Raw genomic sequence first — 22,053 nt, 5'->3', positions numbered from 1 at the left:
TTGGTCTATTTTCATTCTACATACAGACAGCCAGTTAGACCAGCACCATTTATTGAAGATGCTTTCTTTTTTCCATTGTATATTTTTGGCGCCTTTGTCGAAAATCACATGACAGTAAGTGTGTGGTTTTATTTCTGGGTCTTCAATTCCATTCCATTGATCAACATGTCTGTCTCTGTACCAATACCATGCAGTTTTTATCACTGCTGCTCTGTAGTAAAGCTTGAGGTCAAGGATGGTGATTACACACACACACACACACACACACACACACACACACACACACACACATCCCGCCCCGCTGTTCTCTTATTGTTAAAAATTGTTTTCGCTATTCTGGGTTTTTTGCCTTTCCAGACGAATTTGAGAACCATGTCCTTGAAGAATTGTGTTGGGATTTTGGTGGGGATTGCATTGAATCTATAGATTGCCTTTGGTAGGAAGGTCATTTTTACTATGTTAATCCTGCCAATCCACGAGCATGAGAGATCTCTCCATTTTCTGAGATCTTATTCAATTTCTTTCTTGAGAAACTTGAAGTTATTGTCATACAGGTCTTTCACTTGTTTGGTTAGAGTTGTCCCAAGATATTTTATGCTATTTGTGGCTGTTGTGAAGGGAATTGTTTTCCTAATTTCTTTCTCAGCCTGTTTATCCTTTGTATAAAGGAAGGCTACTGATTTATTTGAGTTAATTTGATATCTGGCCACTTTGCTGAAGTTGTTTATCAGCTGCAAAAGTTCTCTGGTAGAGTTTTTGGGGTCACTAATGTATACTATCATATCATCTGCAAATAGTGATACCTTTATTTCTTCTTTACCAACTTGTATCCCCTTGATCTCTTTTTGCTGTCTTATGTTTTAGCTACCACTTCTAGTACTATAGTGAATAGACATGGAGAGAGTGAGCATCCTTGTTTTGTCCCCGATTTCAGTGGGATTGCTTCACATATGTCTCCATTTAATTTGATATTGGCTTTTGGTTTGCAGTAATTTGCTTTTATTATGTTTAGGTATGGGCCTTGAATTCCTGATCTCTCCAGTACTTTTAACATGAAAGTGGTGTTGTATTTTGTCAAATGCTTTTTCAGCATCTAAGAAGATGATCATGTGATTTTTTTCTTTGAGTTTGTTTATATAGTGAATTATGTGAATGGATTTTCATGTATTAAATCAACCTTGCATCCCTGGGATGAAGCCTACTTGATTGTGGTGAATGATGGTTTTGATGTGTTCTTGGATTTGGTTTGCAAGAATTTTTATTGAGTATTTTTGCACCAGTATTCATAAGTGAGATTGGTCTGAAGTTCTCTTTTTTGGTTGGGTCCTTGTGTGGTTTAGGTATCAGAGTAATTGTGGCTTCATAGAATGAGTTAGGTAGTGTTCCTTCTGTTTCTGTTTTATGGAATAGTTTGAGGAAAATTGGTATCAGATCTTCTTTGAAGGTCTGGTAGAATTCTGCACTAAATCCATCTGGCCCTGGTTATTTTTGTGTTTTTGTTTGTTTGTTTGTTTGGTTGGTTGGTTGGTTGGTTGGTTGGTTTGATTTTGGTTTTGTTTTTTTTTTGTTGTTGTTGTTGTTGTTTTTTGGGTTTTTTTGGTTGGGAGGTTTTTAATTTCCTTGTGTGATAGGGCCCTATTTAGATAGTTTACCTGCTCTCGATTTAACTTTGGTATGTGACATTTGTCAAGAAAACCATCCGTTTCATCTAGATTTTCAAGTTTTATTGAGTATAGGCTTTTATAGTAGGATCTTATGATTTTTTGAATTTCCTCCATTTCTGTTGTTTTGTCTCCCTTTTCATTTCTGACTTTATTAATTTGGATACTGCCTCTTGGCACTTCAGTTAGTTTGGCTAGGGGTTTATCTATATTGTTGATTCTTTCAAAGAACCAGCTTTTGGTTTTGCTGATTCTTTGTATTGTTTTCTTTGTTTCTATTTGGTTAATTTCTGCCCTGAGTTTGACTATTTCCTGCCTTCTCCTCTTAGGTGAGTTTGCTTCTTTTTGTTCTAGGACTTTCAGGTGTGCTGTTAAGTTGTTAGTGTAAGATCTCTTCAGTTTCTTTACTGGGGAACTTTGTGCTATGAACTTTCCTCTTAGCAATGCTTTCATTGTGTCCCAGAGGTTTTGGTATGATGTGTCAACATTTTCATTAAATTCCAGGAAGTCTTTAATTTCTTTCTTTATTGACCAAATTATCACTGAGTAAAGAGTTGTTCAGTTTCCATGTGCATGTGGGCTTTCTGTAGTTTTTGCTGTTACTGAATACCAGCCTTAGGCCATGGTGGTCTGATAGGATGCACGGTATTATTTCAGTCTTTTTGTTGAGGGTTGTTTTGTGACCAATTATATCATTGATTTTGGAGAAGATACCATGAGGTGCTGAGAAGAAGGTGTATTCTTTTAGGGTGAAATGTTCTGTAGATATCTGTTAAATCCATTTGGTTTATAACCTCTCTTAGTTTCACTATGTCTATGTTTAGTTTCTGTTTCAGTGACCTGTCCATTGGTGAGAGTGGGGTGTTGAAATCTCCCACTATTTATTGTGTAGGGTTCAATGTGTGTTTTGAGTTTTAGTAAAGTTTCTTTTATGAATTTGGGTGCTCTTGCATTTGGGGCATAGATGTTCAGAATTGAGAGTTTCTCTTGGTGGATTTTCCTATTAATAAATACAAAGTGTCTTTCTTCATCACACTTGATAACTTTTGGTTGTAAGTCTATTTTATTGGATATTAGGATGGCAACTCATGCTTGTTTCCTTGGACCATTTGCTTGGAAGACTTTTTTCCATCCTTTTACTCTGAGATAGTGCCTATCTTTGTTGTTGAGGTTTGTTTCTTGTATGCAGCAAAATGCTGGATCTTGTTTGTGTATCCATTCTGTTAGCTTATATATTTTTATAGGTGAGTTGAGTCCATTAATATTGAGAGGTATTAAAGAAAGATGACTGTTGGTTCCTGACATGTTCATTTTTGTAGGTGGTTTTATATGTTTGTGGCTCTCTGCTTTGGACTTTGTTGTAAGATGATTAATATTTTTGTCCTTTCTTTGGAGCAGGTATCTTCCTTGTGTTTGATTTTTCCTTCCAGGATCCTCTGTAAGGCTGGGTTGGTAGATAGATACTGTTTGAATTTGGTTTTGTCCTGGAATATTTTGGTTTCTCCATCTATGTTGATTGAGAGTTTTGCTGGGTATAGTAGACTGGGCTGGCATTTGTGTTCTCTTAGAGTCTGCATGACCTGTCACCAGGCTCTTCTGGCTTTCCTAGTCTCTGTTGAGAAGTCTGGTGTAATTCTGATAGGTCTACCTTTGTATGTTACTTGGCCTTTTTTGCTTGCAGCTTTTAATATTCTTTCTTTGCTCTGTGCATTTAGTGTTTTGATAATCATGTAACAAGAAGATTTTCTTTTCTGGTCCCATTTATTTGGTGTTCTATAGGCTTCTTGTACCTTTATGACCATCTCTTTCTTTAGGTTAGGGAAGTTTTCTTCTATGATTTTGCTGAAGACGTTTTCAGGTCCTTTGAGCTGGGAATCTTCATTCTTCTCTATTCTGATTATTCTTAGATTTGGTCTTGTCATTGTGTCCTGAATTTCCTGGATGCTTTGGGTTAGGAGTTTTTAATGTTTTGAATTTTCTTTGACAGTTGTGTCAATCTCTTCTACCGTATCTTCTATGCCTGAGACTCTCTCTTCTCTTGTATTCTGTTGGTGATACTCGCATCTGTAATTCCTGACCGCTTTCCTAGGTTTTCCATTTCCAGGTTTGTGTCCCATTTGTGTTTTCTTTATTGTTTCTACTTCCACTTTTAGGTCTTGGATCTCTTTATTCAATTCCTTTAACTGTTTGCCTGTGTTTTCCTGTATTTCTTTCAGTGAGATAGTGATATCCTCCTCAAAAGACCCTATTATATTCATGAGATAGGACTTTAGGACAGATTCCTGATTTCAGGTGTGTTGGTGTATTCAGGGCTTGCTGTGGTGGGAGGAGTGGATTCTGATGATGGCCATGTATTTTGGCTTCTGTTGCTTATGGTCTTGTGCTTGCCTTTCGCCATATGGATATCCCTGGTGTTTGTTGATCTAGGTGACTGGATGGAGTCTCCCTCTTTGGTCCCTGGATTGATTCAGGTCTCCTTTTATGCTTGTGGCCCTGGCTCTATCAGAGCACCTGTGGGGCCTTCCAACTGGGGACTCTTCACAGGGCCAGAGAAACTGCTGTCTTTTGCGCTGCCTGCAGTAGATCTTGTGGGAGGCCTTCAGACTGTTGGGTCTTCTGTGGAGCAGTCAAACTGTTGTCCAACTGAGCTGAGTGCAACCGATCCTCAACTGCTCTGAGAGCAGAAGGTCCTCAACTTCTCAACTGCTCTGAGTGCAGTGTGTCCAACTGCTCTGAGTGCAGCCAGTCCTCTAGGATGTATCAGGATATGGAGTCTTCATGGGAACAGACCAGCTATGGTCTCATTTGATATAAGCTCATTTGATCCCCCAACCCCCTCTTTTTTTTTTTCCTGCCAGCCTTTACATATGAGGGCTCACAAAGTGTTTGATTTTAATGCATGTATTTTTCTTTCAAATTATATTAGTATATAATATATCAAAGGACTACAGGGGTTAAATTTGGCATACCATTGTTTTGCTCCATTAAATCATCTGTTAAGTGACATGATAATTAGATTTCAAATGTAATTTACAGATGAGCAAAATTAATATTAAAGAAAATGTAATTGTCTAACTGTATCTTTAAAGGAAATAAAGATCCCACATTTTGGTAGGCTATGAATGTTAATAAGTTTATGTCACTACACGAGACAGTAATGCTAATTCTAATTTAACTTTAAATCAAAATTAGTATCACTTTAGATTTCTAACTATTAAACTAAAAAGACTGGCTTGTTCAGAGCTCTGTTGTGGCTTAGAGGTGCTGTATATGTCTCCAGCAGTCACAGAACCTTACAGCGAATAATGGTCCAAATTCTGAAAGTCATCTGATTGAAGAGTTCAGCTTCTTTTTTGGAATCTATATTTTATTTGTAATTAATTTGATAATCAGCATGTATAGCTACAAGGAAGTGTAGGAAACTAGAATTAGTATTCTAAGTCACTAAGTTATCTTCTGATTCAGGAAATTTGTTTGGACTCTAGCAAAGTTCAGGATAGGTGCAAGCTCAGACTTGTGAGTGAAGTCCTAACAACAAACAGTAGGGTGGCTGAGGTTGCAGGAGTACTGCATAACTAAGTCTTAGAGGCTGGGAACTTCCAAATGTAAGGCTTTAGTAGAAGAGACGGGGTATTGATGGGTCTCTGTTCTCTAGCTGTAGCAATATTCGGTTTGTTGTTGTTGTTGTTGTTGTTGTTTGTTTGTTGGTTGGTTGGTTGATTTTTTTCGAGACAGGGTTTCTCTGTGTAGCCCTGGCTGTCCTGGAACTCACTTTGTAGACCAGGCTGGCCTCAAACTCAGAAATCTGCCTGCCTCTGCCTCCTGAGTGCTGGGCTTAAAGTCGTGCGCCACCAGCAATATTAGTATTTTTAAGAAGGGGAATATTATTTTAAATTATTATTTTTGCAGCTAACCTATAAAGATGTGATTAACCTGTACATTTTCTGGGATTGGGAGTTCTGCAGCAGCAGGTGCCTATAACCCCAGGCCGAGGTCAGAAACAATTTGGTTTCTGTTTTATTTCTAGTTCTTAAAGGTGAACTCAGGGCTTCAGTAAGCTATATAAATGTTCTGACTCTGAATCCCTTTCCAGCTTCTTTAAATTTGTTTTTCTGAGTTTATTTTTTAAATAGTCCTGTGGGTGGGTGGGTGGGTGGGTGGGTGTGTGTATGTGTGTTGATACTGTTTCTCTTTGTTGCCTGGGCTGTGTTGCCACACTGACCCCGCCATCAGGGCTTTACCCAGACCTTGCTGCCCTCTCAGCCTGTGCTTTATGTAACTCCACTTTTTCTAAGGTTGCTCCCATGTCTCTTGCTGTGTCTTATCATCCTCCATCACAACCGTGCTCTAACCCCTGGGTACTGTCTAGACTTTACTAGATGTTAGCAGGAAGATTGCTTGAGAAACTTTAGACAAGTCAGGTTTCTACTGGCTCTTCTGAGAGTCTAAGGAGGTGACAAATGACGTGTAAAAGAACACTAGAGCCACCTTCAAAGCAGATGAACAAAGACATTAAGGGCTTTAGCCAGCCCAGGCCTGGTCTGCCTTTGAAACTAAGTGTGAGGCCAGATTCTCTTTGAACATGAACTGGGTAGGGAAAGGTAAGGCGTCCTGTCCAAAATCAATGGAGACTACTCAAGTCTGCAGTTTGTCATCCATCAGCTTGGGGCCCAGGACAGCCAGTGGTCTCTTTACAACACAGACTCTCAGGCTTTAGAGCCAGGAGGACTAGTGATTTTAAGTTCTAGCAGGAGTCCAGAGTCAGCAGAAGGGTGTCCCAGCCAAGCAGAGGTGATGAACTTGCCTTTCTTTGTCGTTTCATTCTAATCGAACATTGGATGGTGCCCATCCACACTGGTGAGGATTATGTACTTCATCAGTTCCCACCCTGGTCTGTTCCAGAACATTCCCATAGATACACACTGAGGTGGTGGTACACCTGCTCAGCTGGGCAAGTTGTCATGTGAACTGTGGTGACAGCAGAGCATGAGTACTGAGACAGTGGCCATTGCAAGCTTCTGGAGTTTTAAAAGCAGTGCTCCTCAGAGTACACAGAACCGTTCCTTGATGTAACCATAAGCCAGACAAGGATCCTATCACATGACTAGACACAGCTGCTACAGTGGTGTGCTTATATATTGGTCTGATTTTTAAATGTAATCAAGTTATGTCCGAAGGAAATATGTAACATTTGGTTTGGGTGGTACTGAGATTGAGCCTTTTTTGTCTGTATTCCATGCAAAAGTAATATATTTCCAGAATCACTGTTTTATACTGATTAAAATAACATTGTGTAGTCACTCCAAAACTGATGGAAAATACCTCCTTGTCTCCCTCCCCTCCCCTCCCCTCCCTCTTCCCCCCAACACACACACACATCTTTTCCTCTGTAATGAGAGCTTCATAGGTAAATGTATACATTTGTCTTCAAAAGTTAAGAAGTATTTGAATTGTAGTGAGTCCTTGTTAAGTTAAATCTATATGGCTAGCCAAATGAAGTGCTAGAAGATAGAAATAGACACAAAGAGGTAAGGTATTAATTTTCATTGACCTCGGGCCTCAATTATGTTTTCCTTATCTATGATATGTTTATAATGTCAAAATAAGGACAAACAGCAATTTCCCAAACTCTTAAGGTCCCTCACAAGCCCCTGTAGAAAATCCTCCTGCATTGTATTTGAAGTGTCTCTACTACTTAGACTTCCCAGAGTTCATACACTTAAATTTTAATGTATTTCTCTGTTAAAATGTAGAATGGAAGGAGTAACATGTTCTTGCTGTCTCTAAACTTAAATCTGTGTGTGGAGTAGTGACTCTACCTACAAGTGGATGATTGATTCGTAGTGAACACAAAGGGCTGTTTTCATTCTCTGTAACCTAAACAATAACAGAGGCCCCCAAAAGCTGTAAACTTAAACATTTTTCCATCTCATTTACCAGATATGTAATGTTAGAAGAAGAGTGTGATGTGGCTTGTCTTAATTCTTTGCATTCTGAGCCCTAGCCAGTTCCTCTCAAGCTCTTCAGACTGAATGGCTCCTCTTGGGCTTGCAAACCCCTTGAGTTCTTTCTAGCAAGAGCCTGTTTCCTTCAGTACTGTATCTGTGAGCCCTGTGAGATGCAACCTGTCTTGCTCCCAACCTCTCCAAGTAGAACTAAACACGGGGTCTCATCCAACTTCAGTATCTAAAGCAATAAATATTATCTCTGTCCTTTTGTTCCTTTACCAATTCATATTCAAAACACATATCTAGGCCTACTGTATCAGGACTCCATAGCCCCATTTTATAGCAAGAACCTACCTCTTTTCCAGTTCCTCATACAGTTTCATGATGAGAATTTCTTAAATACTTTTAATATTATACTACTAAAGACTCTTTGAATAAAAAATACCTAAATTTGGGGCTGGGTGTGGTAACTCGTGCCTTTAATTCCATCATTCAAAGGAGGCGGAGGCAGGCATATCTCTGAGTTTTAGTACAGCCAAGACTACAAAGAGAAACCCTGTCTTAAAAAAGAAAAAGAAACAAAAAAATGTAGTACAATTAATGTCTTATTTCTTTCTTTATATCTTGTCACTTGTAACACTCAAGCCATTTGTTGAAGATTTTTCCTCCCTAGCCATAATATATCATACTCTTTTAAAGATTAAAATGAGAAAGAAAGCTCAAAGTAAAAATATTAATTAATTTAATTAATAAATATTCTGAATTCAAGTCCACCCTATACTACAAAGCAAGATCCTCTGTACCTCAGAAAAGAGGGGAAGGGGTAGACAAAAATTAAAAATGACTTTATTGTACCCATAAGATCAAAGCCTATTTTAACTAAAATGACTTTATATATGTATAGAGCTTTCTGTTGAATTCTTCTATAGTTCCCTGTCTTGTGTAAGTTACTCTGCCATACCTCAGACATGAATCCTCTCTACATTTCCACTTGGAACACTGATTGCTTTCTCAGGACCAGAACACGTTTCTTTAAGATACAAATGTGGCTTCTTATAATGAAAGTTTCTTTTTCCTATCAGCATCTACTTTTTTACTTGAAGTCACTAATTTCACTAATTTGCTAGATAGCCACTACATACTGGATTGTGCAGGCATTTTTAAAAATGAGATTAGATCTTACATTGCCTCTTAGAGAATAAACTAGTTTGTTAGAAACTAGATTTACAACATAAGTGCAATTGGGACAGGCAGAAAGCCTGACAGAATGCAAGCACGAGTGGCTATCTATAACTGTGGCTTGTAGCCCACCAGCAGCTGAAAGAAGCCACCTGAGAAGAGGTGTGACAGTGCAAGCCTTGGTTTTCTCATTGGCAGGAGAAGCTCATTAGTGAAAATGGCAGTGTCTCTGAGCATCCGCTGTCTGCAGGGTACTGTGCTGACACTTAGCCATGGAGAAACCAGCTCTGGTGTATAGCTTCCTTTTTTGTTCTAGGACACACCAGGGAAAATCCATGTAGCTCCAGTAGTGTTCATCTCTTGTCTAAGTCATGGCCGCAGAGTTGGGTTTTAAGATTCTAGTCTGACTCCCCGTGACCAGTCTCTTGAAAAAGTGATTTGCAGTGGATGCCCATCAGCAGCTTCTCTTCTGTTTGACTCGACAGATGTTTAAAAGTGGAAAATTCTCAACCTAGGTAGTCAGGTCCCCTAGTTATGAAGTGACAAGATTATATGATCTCCTCTCACACAGTGAGCTCACAAAGAGCAGCTACCGAAAAAGCCTTCTTGTTCTCTTATTTGAGGAAACCAAATGGCCAGTTCTGTGTTTTGTATTTTGTCACTTTGGAGCATATAGTTAACTCTAACTCCCTTACAAACTGTGAGGACTGACCTCACATCTTCACTTTTGCAGCAAATAGGCAAGTACTTGCATGTTTTTAAATGTCATTTAAAAGAAAAAATTGAGGCTGGCAGATGAAGAACTTGCTATGCAAGCTGGGAAACTGAGTTTGAGCTCCAGCATCCACATAAAAGCCATGTGCCCACAATGTCAGTGCGTGGGAGGTGGACAGGGGAGTCCTCAGGCGAGCTACAGGTTCATGAGAGGCTTCCCAGAAAATACTAATAAATAAGGTAGAGAGTGCGTGAAGACGGTAAGACAGCCAGCATTGCTCTCTGGCCTGCGTGGGCAAGTGCCCACATTCCGCACATACACAAGATGAGATGAGTGATTTTCAGACATGTTCACATCTGAAATAATTCCAGAATGTACCTGTGCTAATAGTTTTTGTCCAGACTTTGTACTCCATTCTTTTTCTAATATTTCCTCAACAGATTTACAAGGGCCCTGATACTTCATTCCGGTATTCCAGCCTTCAGCTGAATTGTGAGTATCGATTTCGAGTGTGTGCCATTCGCCAATGCCAAGACCCTACAGGGCATCAGGACCTGGTAGGTCCCTACAGCACCACAGTGTTCTTCATCTCCCAGAGGACAGAACCGCCGGCCAGCAGCAACAAAGACAGTGTGGACAGTGCCCGGACCCGGCGTACTCTAAGTGACGAGCAGTGTGCTGCAGTCATCCTGGTGGTGTTTGCTTTTTTCTCCATTCTGATTGCCTTTATCATTCAGTACTTTGTAATCAAGTGAAAATATAACTTTATTTTTAACACTGTATTACATTTTATTTTGTCATGTACTAAAATTATTTCTGTATTGCTTTTACAAAATGGTGGCATTTAGCACTGGCATTGAGACTATCTATTGAAACATGGCTTTGGCATTTCAGTGCTTCTGTTGTTAGGCAAAGGCTGGCCCTCCATGGGAGTCCAGCACAGAAACATCAATCTGGGGAGGCTGGGTATTTTGGTTTGGGGTTGGAACTTTTTTCCCTGCTTCTTTTTTTTCTCTCTCTCTCCCCTACACACCTCCCTGAAACCCCAGATATGCCTTCTAGTGAAACAAGCTTTTTAAAGGACACTGCTATGATCGTGTTGACCAGTCAGCATAAGTAAAACAGTGGCAACCACGTCTGTGGGTTTCGCAGATGACTGCCATGTGAAAGAACAGTTCAGAATGACTAGAATTTACACTAACGTTCTCTACGAAACTTGTTCAAGTCTGATGCTGTGAAAGCAATCTAGTGCTATACTTCTACCTCCTCATTTGTCTTAATTGTTTGGTAAGTGGGATTTTGATGAATAACTGGAGGGCTTAGCAAACAAAAACTGGATGAAGGAATCTGAGTGAAAAAGAAGCTGTTTGTTGAGTGTGGAGTTCTTCCTTACACACACACACACTTACACACACATACATCCACACACATACACAAATGCATACACACGAACTCACAAGTGAGACCAAGAAAGCACAGACCCAGAAATACGGATCATTACCTGAACAGTACCTCTTTTTGGGATTTGAGAACAGAAGACTTTTAAATAATAACTAAATATGAAGCCCGTTTAGCTTCTGTTTTCTGGGCCTTGAAACTCGTGTGTGTGTGTGTGTGTGTGTGTGTGTGTATGTGTGTGTGTGTGTGTACACGCACACATGTGCACACACATTCACATTGGGTCTGTGTGCAGACTGTCAGGTAAGGAGATGTGTCCACACTCATCACCTGGTCTAGGCTAGCTTTGAAGGACTCCCAGTGGTTCTGCAGCATCTCCTGTAACTACTGCTGTTGCCGTCAGAATTTCTAATCAAACTCAACCTTTTTGTTTGGGGTACCAAATCTGAAGACAAAATTAATTTGCACCAGTAAACTTCAAGCTGCTTTCTTTCTTGAGAAACTAATGTTTAATGTATAATGTCTGTTTGGATACTGTTCCAAATTGTTGATTGCATGTGGGTACCGTTGCATTAGAGCACTTTGCAAATTGCATAGTTCATTGTTTGTGAGCTTGCATTTGTGAGTTATTGGATGATCAGATTGAATTTTGTCATATCACATTGTACATCTCGCCTCGATGTCAATGACTGCCAGTAATAATACAGTCTGCAATGAATTTATATGAAATTTTTGTTTTATCACATGTTATCTGTAGACATCTGTAACTAGCTTCTTTAATTTATTATTTGGATTTTAGAGTAGCGAGTCACTAATTTTTAGTTGCTGAGGTCTGCATTTTAGTGATTACTAAGCACTTCTGTCTGTCAAAAAGAAATGTATGTTTTGTACTTTGAAGATCTCTGAAGAATTTCCCTTATAATAGAATGGGCATGTATTGTAATTGTTTTATGTCAATGATCTGCGCTATAGAAAAAACATTAACCTTTATTCAAAAAAGAAACGGATAAACTTGGCCTCTCCAAGTGTAAGAAAACCCTGTCACTCTAATATACTGTTTGTTTACATTTTATTTAATCTCTTATGAATAGGGTGATAACTTGTCCCCCAAACAACTGCGATTACGATTGTTTTCTAGAACTTCTTAAAAGTGCCACATTTGGCAGTACAAATGAGTCTGAGTGTAAGAGCCCAGAGATTTCTATATAGTTGAATGTCTAAAATGGTAAAATGTGCCACACAGTGGCTTATGTTTTTCATAGTAATTCAAATGAACTCCTATTTTTGATAGTAAATGTCATTTAATAGTGTACTTGCCATTTGAGCCTCACTGCAATGTTAGTGCAGAGGAGAAAACAATTTTTAATGTAATCTTGATTTTACCTCATATACTGTACATTCCAAAAACTCAACTTTTTAAAGATTATAGATACACTACCAAACATACCACCTTAAAATTGTATAAGGTTGAACTTCATACAAGTGAAAAAGTATAATCTCATAAGAATACATAAACTATGTAGCAAAAGTATCTGTAAAATCCATGGAAAATAAAAGTTGTATCATTCTTTTTTGAGATATGTTTTTTGTATTTATAAACAGTTCATCACTTGCTACCTATATAAGAAAATGAAATATCTCCTGTCCAAGGGGCTTAAACATTTTCCCAGTGATATTTGAACTTCAGCCTGAGGGGACACATACTCAATATGCAATTCAATCTAGTAGACTCAAAAATGAAATTAGAAGCTTCCCCCCAGCACATGGGAGGCAGAGGCAACTGTGTCTCCATGAGTTCCAAGCCAGCAAGGGCTATATAGTGAGACCCTGTCTGAATAAGAAAAAAAGAGTTTAGAAGCTTTACCTAATGAATTGATCTTGCCCAATTCATTGTCTTGCTTTAAATAAAGAAAAGGATGATTCTGGTATCAACTTCCCATTGGAAAGAAAAAGGGAAATTCTAGTTGCCTTTACTTGAGAGACGCTTAAGGAGGATCACTTCAGTCTGGGAGTAAGTGCCACATTGGACAGCATTGTAAGACTGAATTCTAAGTACCTTTGCCCCTGAGGAATAAAATCCATGACCATCCTTGAATTCCTCATCTGCCCAGAGCTTTCCACGCCACTGAAAAGTTCAACTTTTCTTCATTTTCCACTAACACTCAGCTCCCACAGGACTCCTGGGGTTTGTTGCTTTTATTGCCATTTGTGTGTGTGTGTGTGTGTGTGTGTGTGTGTGTGTGTGTGTGTGTGTGTGTGTGTGTGTGTGTGTGTGTGTGTGGTACTGCAGAAGTCTTTTGGATCAAAACCATCATACCTCTCAGAGGGCATCAAAGGCCCATACAGCGCTGCACCTGTCTCCTCTCGTTTTTATGAACATTGGATGCAGACGTTTTACGCATCAGCCTGAGCATCCCAGGGCTTGTTACTAACTCATGCAAGCTGCCCCCACCCCCTGCAAGGTGAAAGCACAGAAGCCCTGGCCCCTCCACTCACCTGGTGTCAAGTGGAGTGGGACCAGGGATGGTGCCTTCCCATTTTCCTTTGCCACCTGCAATTGCTGGACCTGGGGTCACGAGAACAGGAGAACTAGCCCTGATCTCTCACTGGCTGCAACACTCAGAGCTGACCCTGTACCTTGCCTGGGTAACACAGTGGACCTTGCCTTGACTGTGAAGGCATGAGAGAGCTGGGCCAGCCTCTTAAGGCTGCAGCACTTGGGAGAGCAAGCCCACACCTTTACTGGGCAGCACAGTGGAGCTGACCTAACCAGAGCAGTGCTGGAGAGCTTGGCCTGGTGGTGCTGTTAAGGGAGCGCCTACCACACAGGCCCACCCCAAAACCTATACTATCAGGGAATTGTTGGGATGCGAGAAAGTGCCAGCTCCAAAGCTGCAGGATCTCCTTGACCCAGGAACAACAGGATAACGGGGAGGAGTCCTGGTGAGGAGCCAATATTAATGGTAACACAGAAGCCAGAGATCTCAAACCAGACCAAAGACTCATCATGGTGCACATTTGCAAGTGAAGATGTGTGAACAAAGGCGTATACCACTGTGTTGTACTACAGCTTCCACAATGAGATGTTTTCCATGCTTTGGTTTTTTTAATTGCTGGTGTATGGGGGGGGGGCGAGGGTTGGGGGGGTGTTTTATTTGCAGGGAGGAGGTTGCAGGGGCGTAAGGCAGATATGAGTGGAGAGATGAGCAGGACTGTGGTGCATGATGGGAAATCCACAAAGCAGCAATAAAAAGTTAAAAAGAAAATGGAAGGGCTCAAATAGCATAGCTCTAGCTATGCACATCCCAGCCTGCCAAAGGCTAACTTAGGAGGCATCCTGACAGAGACCAGAAGCCTATTAGTGACTCTGTCCTCTTGCTTTCAGAAATACAAGGTATTAAAGGCTGGGCCAGACTTAATGTATATTCTTGCCTGCTTCCCCACCACCACCACCTCTCACCCCAAATACGAAGTAGAGAGATGCTTGAGGGGAGAGAGATGTCTGCAGCCCTGATCCATTCGGAAAGCCCCCTCATCAGATGACCTGCTGGTAGATGGTTCTAGAACTACCAAGCAGAGGTGCTTGGTTCTTAGACCACAGAAGACCAAGCCATTATAATAAAGGCTCAGCTATACCTGCAGGTCCGAAGCCTGTTTGAATTTCTCCCTATCAGTGATCCACCTGGCCAATGGTAGGTGATTATCCAAGAAATCTTCCAAATATATACTGAATCCTCATTTTGTGAGATGTACCCATCCAGACAACAATGAAGCAGCTATGGACACAATAGATTAGAGCCCTGCCTTCCGGTGCACATAGTGCTGATATATATTTATTAAATAGCCAAGTAAGCGGAATAGTATGTAACACACTAAAGAAAGAGAACACAAAATGGAGAAAGGTAATACCTGAATGGAAGGCACGATACAGAATAGAAAGCTATAAATACAGCTGGTGTAATGTTCACTTGAGACCCAGTCAGCCTGCCTAGGTGGCACTCTAGTGGATTCTACAGAACAGAATGGAAGAAATGAGAGACTCCGTGGGATTGGCAGCTCATGGCGGTCCAGAGTTCGGAGTCAAGGAAAAGTGCACAGACAACTGAGGAAGAGGGAGAAGGCAAAGAAGTGCAGTCTAGCAGGTGCCAGTCCAAGCCACCAAGAATAAGTACAGTTAGGTCCCCATCTTCTAGCTGCACAAAGACCTTTAAGCCACCTGTCCTACCCACAACCCATAGGTACCCAAAGATAAACCAGGAAAACTGAACGCACCCAAGTGCTCTGTTCCTTTGGCTGAGCTGCATCCTGCATTGCCCTAGCAGGTCTTTTTTTTTTTTTTTTTCCTCTTGCTCTACTGCAGCTAAAAGCTCAGAGAACAGATCCACTATGGATAAAGAAATTGCATTGTCTCGTCTAAAAGGTTGGGAAGGCAGGTGCCTGGAGACTTGAAAACAAACTCTTGAACTTCAATGAATGTATGGAAATAATTCAGAAGAAAAAATATGACCCAGGAGAGGAAGTAGATTTGTCCAGGAAATGATGGAATGCTCAAGGGGGTCAAACTGTCTCCAGCCTCCGGACCATCAGCTTATCCTCAGTCTAGCAGGGTAAGGAGGGCAGAGCAGTGTGGCAGTGGGACAGTATGGATAGTTCCTTCCAATCGCTTCTGGATTTTTAGAGAAATTGGATGCAAGGTCCTAGTGTGTGTGTGTCAGGGTGGGGGAGGGGGTAACAGGGTTAATGAAAGATGAAGATGCAGGACACAGATTGGAGGAGTGGGGAGTGAATGAGATAGAGAAGGGTAAATATTCAGATGGCGGATACTGGGCTGAAGCTAAGTCAGTGATTCTCAAGATTCCTAATGCTGAGACCCCTTAATACAGTTCCTCAGGTTGTGGTGACCCTCCCCCCCACAACCATAAAATTATTTTCGTTGCTACTTCATAACTGTAATTTTGCTACTGTCATGAATCATAATGAATATCTGTTTTTTGATGGGCTTAGGTGAGCCCTGTTGAGCTAGGTCCTGCTGACACTGCTTTCCCAGTGACAGCAGCAGATTGAGAGCATGCATAAAGAAGGCAGAGCAGAGCTCAGCTAGAGTGCTGGCTGTCCTCTGGGTGGAGCTGTGTGGCGATGAAGATAAAGGGAAGGACACCGAGGGTGTTACTGCTCATGTAATTAAAGTTGGGAAGTAGAGGAAAGTGGGCGGGGGGTAATGAGGGTTAAGGGACAAGGAAAAGTCAAAACCAAATGAACGTCATGGAAATACATGAAGGATTACAGAAATGTGCAAGAGGGAAAATGAGCTACACAACAAATGTAGGGATGAACTTCCTGGCAAGATGGAGGTGAGTTCCCACATCCTTACATAAGGAATAATTCCAGTCCACTGGAGTGGCTGGATGAGATGGGGTCAAGGACCTGCCTTGCCTAATCATTGACAGAAACGAAGTCATCAGTCCAACAGGCCATGGTCACAAGGGCGGGGTAGTTCGTCTCAGCGTGGTGCTGGCGGGCAGTAGTGAGGAACCTGATGCTTGGGAGTGAATGTGAGCATTGAGGGCTGGAGGAGGGGGAGTCGGCTGCACTTTGGCTGAAGCAGGTTTTAGAACGGCAAGAGAGCAGTGAGAAAGATGTCAAGCACCCCTCATAATGCCCATACTTCCTGCATATATGGAAGAACGGCAGAAGGCTTTTAGTCCAAGTTTCAAGTCCAAAAGGCAAGGAGGAACTTGGGAAGGGAAGTTGATTTTTTTTTTTAATTTGAAATATTTTTTACATTTATTGAAGAAGGGTGACTTTTTAAATTGTTTTGCATCTACTTTTTAATATGCACATGTGTGTACCACAACATTGCATGTGGAGGCCAACAGAGAACTTGTAAGAACCTGTTCTCTCTTCCCACAATGTGGGACATCTCTCCAGCCCGAGACTGACCTTGCAAGCCACAACGGAATGAATGAAAGACTTTGCTAGGCTTGAGGGTTTTTTTTTGGTTTTTTTTGGTTTTTTTTTTTTTTTTGGTTTTTGTTTGTTTGTTTGCTTTTTGTTTTGTTTTGTTCACAAAGATAAAGGCTTTGGCAAGAGGGATGCTGAGAAATGCCAGGGTTAGGGGGACGTGGTGGAGGAGGAGCCAGCTGAGTGGGCCAGCCAAATCCTAGTGAGTCTATCTTGAGTACTACTTTGTACAGGCCCATGAGGACTAAGCTGAAAACACAGAGCCAGATAAGTTGGAAGCTTCCATCAGCTATTGTCAGACTACTAGAAGGTGGCTCATAGTCCAACCGGTTTTCACCTTTTCCCAAAGCTTTGTTCTTTCAAGTGTTGGCATTGTCTGTTTTTAGTTTAAGTTTAAAAGACTCATACAGTGTGAAAACAATCATTTAAGTTCCTGGTTCTTAGTGATTAGTTTTTTTAAATGCTCGTTTGCAGATTTTGGGGGATCCTTAACGCGAGGGCCTATGCCCTCCACCCTCACTTGTAAACTCTCACTTGTATAAGGGCAAGATTTGAGTCTCGTCCATGCTCAGGCAGTGGCTCTGACCTTCCTGGGCTCTGATGCTTGTCTGGACTGCTCTTTTTCGAGTTAGGCTTCCTGATAGAAGAAGCACTTCCTCATCTTTAGGATGCAGCCTAAAGCTTTAGGCTTAGCCCCCCAGGGTTCCTTGCAGTGCGGCCACAGTTGGAAGTCCCTGCAGTACCTAGGAACTAGGAGTATCCAGGCAGGTTCTGGGAGCCGGTCACGTGCGTAGGCGGAGACTGAGCGCAACCAACTAGTGACCTGCACTCTGAGCGGTACTGGCAAGTGAATGAATCCACCATCCTTCCAAGTGCATTTCCTGCGGCGGGATGCGCTGGTTCTCATGCTGCTGCTCGGCGTTCCCCCTTGTGGTGCCGGTGACCACGGTGTGCCCCAACCTGTTCGCGGTGGGTATAAGCGGCCACGTGGTGATGGTGCTGCTGATTGGGCGCTACCAGGACATGTGGATCATCACCAACCTGTACCTGGGCAGCATGGTGGTGATGGGGCTCCCTTCCACCTGTACCGCCTGTGGCGCTCGAGGCCCTGAGGATTCCGGCCGCTTCTCTGCCGCCTATCTCTCTATTTGGGCGAGGGCTGCACCTACGCCGCGCTGCTGCCCAAGACCGCACTCAGTGTGGAGCTCTACCTGCCAAGCGGCTGCCCGCTGTCAGCGCGGGTCCTTGTCATCCGGCATCCGCGCGCTCATTGCCTCGCTCTGGGTTGTGGCGCTGTTCTTAGCTTCTTCTTTCTGGTGGGCGTCCATCAAGATGTCCTCCCCGGCCTCTCTGCGGACCTGGATCACACTTGGCAAATCAACCCCTCGCTCCGCGTCCTGCAGCTTCCTCTTGGGTCCTCGAGGACACCAACGCTGTCCCCGCAATATGGAACCAAGGCTGCAGGAGCGTTCAGCCGCGAGTGCCATCGAGCCCCACTCAGCTAGAGGCTCTGGGGGTCGTGCTGTGGGTCACCACCGCCTATTTCCTGCCCTTCCTGGGCCTCGGTGTCCTCTGCGGGCTCGTCGGCGCTAGCCGTGCAAGAGCCGGGTCCCCGACCAAGGTGCGGAAGGAAAGGGGCCGCCAGCAGACAGTCCGGGTCCTTTCTAAACACTGGGGAGGGCCACTGTAACTCTGATCTTCTCCACCTGTAGATTTGTTCTGCAATACCTGTGGGGGCACCACCTGTGGGGGAACCACCTGTGGGGAGAACCAGCAATGATTCTCCAAAGTCCAGGACAGATAACTGGGGGCTCCTCAGTCTCTGTTAGGTTTGCAATTGGGAGTTTACCCATAGTTCTCTTGAAAAGACGAGGTTGATGGCTGAAGATTCTACTAAATGTTAAGTTATTCTGGAGATTTAGGCAAACCAAATTGGAAAACACACACACAACACCCCAAAACATCACAGACCTGTTGCTAATCGTTTGTAACGAAAACCAACGTATTTCTGAAGCAGAAGCACGCCAAAAACAACTTCTTAGGAGTGGGTGCTCTTTCCGGTGTATAATCAATCATATGTACACATGTATGAACCTACCATACAGCTAGAAAGCAAACATCAATGCAATTTACGACTATATGTATATGTATATGCATATGTATATATATATATATTAGCATGAAGGTCTGTTTGAGTAAAGATTCTAATTTATTTTGCTTGTTACCTTTGCAGGAGTGGGAGAGGGTAGGACTTTATTTTATTTGAATGCTTCTGCTAACTCCGGCGCCTGTGTCTTGTTTCCGCAGCGATGGTGGTGGAGGTTCTGGCATTCATAGTTTGCTTGGTTGCCTTTCCGAGTTGGCAGAATCTTTTTCATGAACACTGAAAATTCCGGGGTAATGCACTCCTCTCGATACTTTAATATGGTCACTCTCCAACTTCTCTACCCGAGTGCATCCATCAAGCCCATCCTCCACAACCTCATGTCCAATTAGTACAAAGCAGCTGTCAGGAAACTGCTTCTGCCGAGACAGTCCAGGCTCGGGGCAGGGAGGGAGGGTCTGTAGAGGCAGTGGGAGGAATCCCGAAGACACTGCTCCACCAAGATGATTTCCTAGCCAGCAGGCGGAATCAATTTGGGAACTTTAGGCCTGTAGAGAAAACTGAAGAGAAGGAGGGGAGGGGATGTTAAAAAGAATACCATGAGCGAAATTTTGCAAGTTGGTTAGGAAATGGCCAGAATGTGGTGGTGGTGTTTGTTTGTTTATTGGTGGTGGGGGGCGGGGTTGCTTTGTTTTTAACTACCATCAAACCAAAACTGTCTTGCTGGTGATGGAACTGGGTCTTGGACTTAGCAAACAGGGCCTGGGTGGCATGATTCGAATCTGGGTTCTGATTTTCTTACCCACCCCAATCCTGGGCTCACCGAAAAGTAAAAGTCAGTGGATGAAAAGTGGTGAATGTATTGAAGACTCCTTTTTAGTATACATTTTCATTTCATTGCTAGGGAGGGTGCCTTAGCCAGAGTGCGGAGGCAGAGGACAGCTTGCTAGAGCTGTTCATCCACCATGTGGGATCCAGGGATCAAACTCAGACCACTGGATGCAGTGCAAAATGTCTTTGCCCACTGAGCAATCTTGCTGGCTCTTGCTTTGGAATTGTTAACTACATGTCTGAAAACTGCTTAAAAGTATAGTTTACAGGGCTGGAGAGATGGCCAAGAGTTTAAATGTGAATATTGTTCTTCCAGAGGATTCAAGTTGGGATCCCAGCATCCATACAGAGTGCTAAAAACCTGGAATCTGGCTCTAGGGGATCTAATGGCCACTCCCACTTGTAGCCTCCTTGGGTGCCCACACAGAAGAGGCATGCATACATACATGCAATGCATGCATGCATACACACATAAATGTGTGGCAAGTGGACCATGCCACCAAATAAAAGAACTGGAAAGGTTGAAGCAGGTTCAAAACCTCAGGAAATCTCAAGATTGACAACAGTAGGCGTGCAGCCAGCTCCCTGACAGGATCCACTTGTCTACGTGTAACCATGACACCCCCACAGAGAGGACCATGACAACCAGTCACATAGCATAAAGACCTGGAGTTCTCTATGCTAATGAGGTATCTAGAGAGACCCAGAGGGTTCAGCCAATGAGCCTCCCTTCCTGGACATCCCTTCCCACAAACAGTGTTTAATCCCTGGTTCACCCTGAATAGGACATACGCATTCATATCCACCATGAATAGAACAGTTTGGACAAGCGAGGACTGCCTCCTCCATCTACCATCACTGTCAGGGGAGACCTTTGTTGTCAAGAGCCATACCTACATTTTCCAGAGAAGGCCTTTTCTCTTTCAGCCCCTCTGTGCTCTCTGCACTCACTCAAAACCAAACTGGATTCCGCCCTGACCCAGGCTCAGCCGTCCTCTTCTTGCCTGGTGAGTAGGGGAATGCTCAGACACTGTCTCCAGCAGCATCTGGGTAGGCAGGAGATTGAGGACCACAGCATCCATCCAAGATCTCTCTGTTTTTTACCTAGAAGAACACAGGCTGGGACCCTTATCATGGACATGTTCTGCCTTTCTTAAGCTCCAATACCCCAGTAGCAAGGCAGGCTGGCATGCATCCTGTCACATAAGTAATCTTTTAAAATGTATAGTCTAAGCATAAGTTTAGAGGCCCTCTTTCCTGTTCCACAAAGCCTGGGGGTCTCATTCTTGCCTCCCTCTGTATGAATGGAGCCCTACAGAGAGATTCAGAGCTGGAGAGCTAGCTCAGGTTACACTCGCTGATTTAGTGACTTTGCGCCCAGCTCACAATTTCGACAGCCTCAACAGGTTCCTACTTCATGTTGCAGACCACTATAGCTCCGTTTGAACAGTCACAGCTGCAAATGATAACTAAGCTAGCAGGGTCACGGGGTGATAGGTTCCTTTACTTTCTCATCTTATTAACAGAGACAAGCTTCCTCCACATACCAGCCCCATGCTTAGCACATGCTGGGATGAAGCAGCCTATCACCTGTGTCTGCTCCCAGCTAGTGAGGAAGCCATCTCACTTGAAAAGCATCTCCTGCAACAGCCTTCCACGAATTTCAGGACTTATCGACACAAGGGCTCTGCGGGGAGATACACGGCAGAACATCGGCACATTCTATATCCCTGCACAACCACTGCCCACCCCCACTACAGCCTAAGTCAGATGCTGAGAAAAGGCTGCCCTCAGCATCTTCCTCAGTTCATCACTGAATCTGATCACTGTCCCCAAGAATGCCTACGAAGCCGTCTGCGTGAAGCACAGCACGGAGGACAGACAAGATCTCTTTGGAATTCTCATACTAGAGGGACAGCCCTGTACCAGCTAGAAAAGGTCACTGTGAGGAATATCACAGATATAGAAACAAAGATCTCTCCTTTGAGCTTTCTTTTTCATATTCTAGATGATAGTTATTAGCGTCATGCCTTCTTGTGACCAGAGCATGTGTCTTAGTTAGGGTTTTACTGCTGTGAACAGACACCACAACCGGGGCAAGTCTTATAAAGGACAGCATTTAATTGGGGGCTGGCTTACAGGTTCAGAGGCTCGCTCCATTATCATCACGGCAGGAACATGGCAGCATCCAGGCAGGCTTGGTACAGCTGCAGCTGAGAGTTCTGCATCTTCTGAAAGCTGCTAGCAGAATACTGA

The 22,053-nt window shown here is 42.9% G+C and overlaps 1 protein-coding gene and 1 pseudogene across 7 annotated transcripts in view; both read left to right on the top strand.

Annotated features, from left to right (window-relative positions):
• Positions 1-12,477, top strand: part of Fndc3a (fibronectin type III domain containing 3A) — a 172,754-nt gene extending 160,277 nt beyond the window's left edge. For 6 of the 7 annotated variants that reach the window (XM_006519115.4, XM_030247858.1, XM_006519116.4 and 3 more), the window contains one exon: positions 9,944-12,477. In XM_006519115.4, coding sequence (XP_006519178.2) covers positions 9,944-10,258 — 315 coding nt within the window. In that variant the 3' untranslated portion in view covers positions 10,259-12,477. The remainder of the gene's footprint in view (positions 1-9,943) is intronic. The other variant, NM_207636.2, reaches the window with a different exon arrangement.
• Positions 17,770-19,404, top strand: Mlnr-ps (motilin receptor, pseudogene; annotated as a pseudogene).

Source organism: Mus musculus, chromosome 14 (assembly GCF_000001635.26).
Source record: "Mus musculus strain C57BL/6J chromosome 14, GRCm38.p6 C57BL/6J".
In the NCBI taxonomy this organism is placed as follows: domain Eukaryota; kingdom Metazoa; phylum Chordata; class Mammalia; order Rodentia; family Muridae; genus Mus; species Mus musculus.
This window is presented reverse-complemented; position numbering and strand designations above follow the sequence as displayed.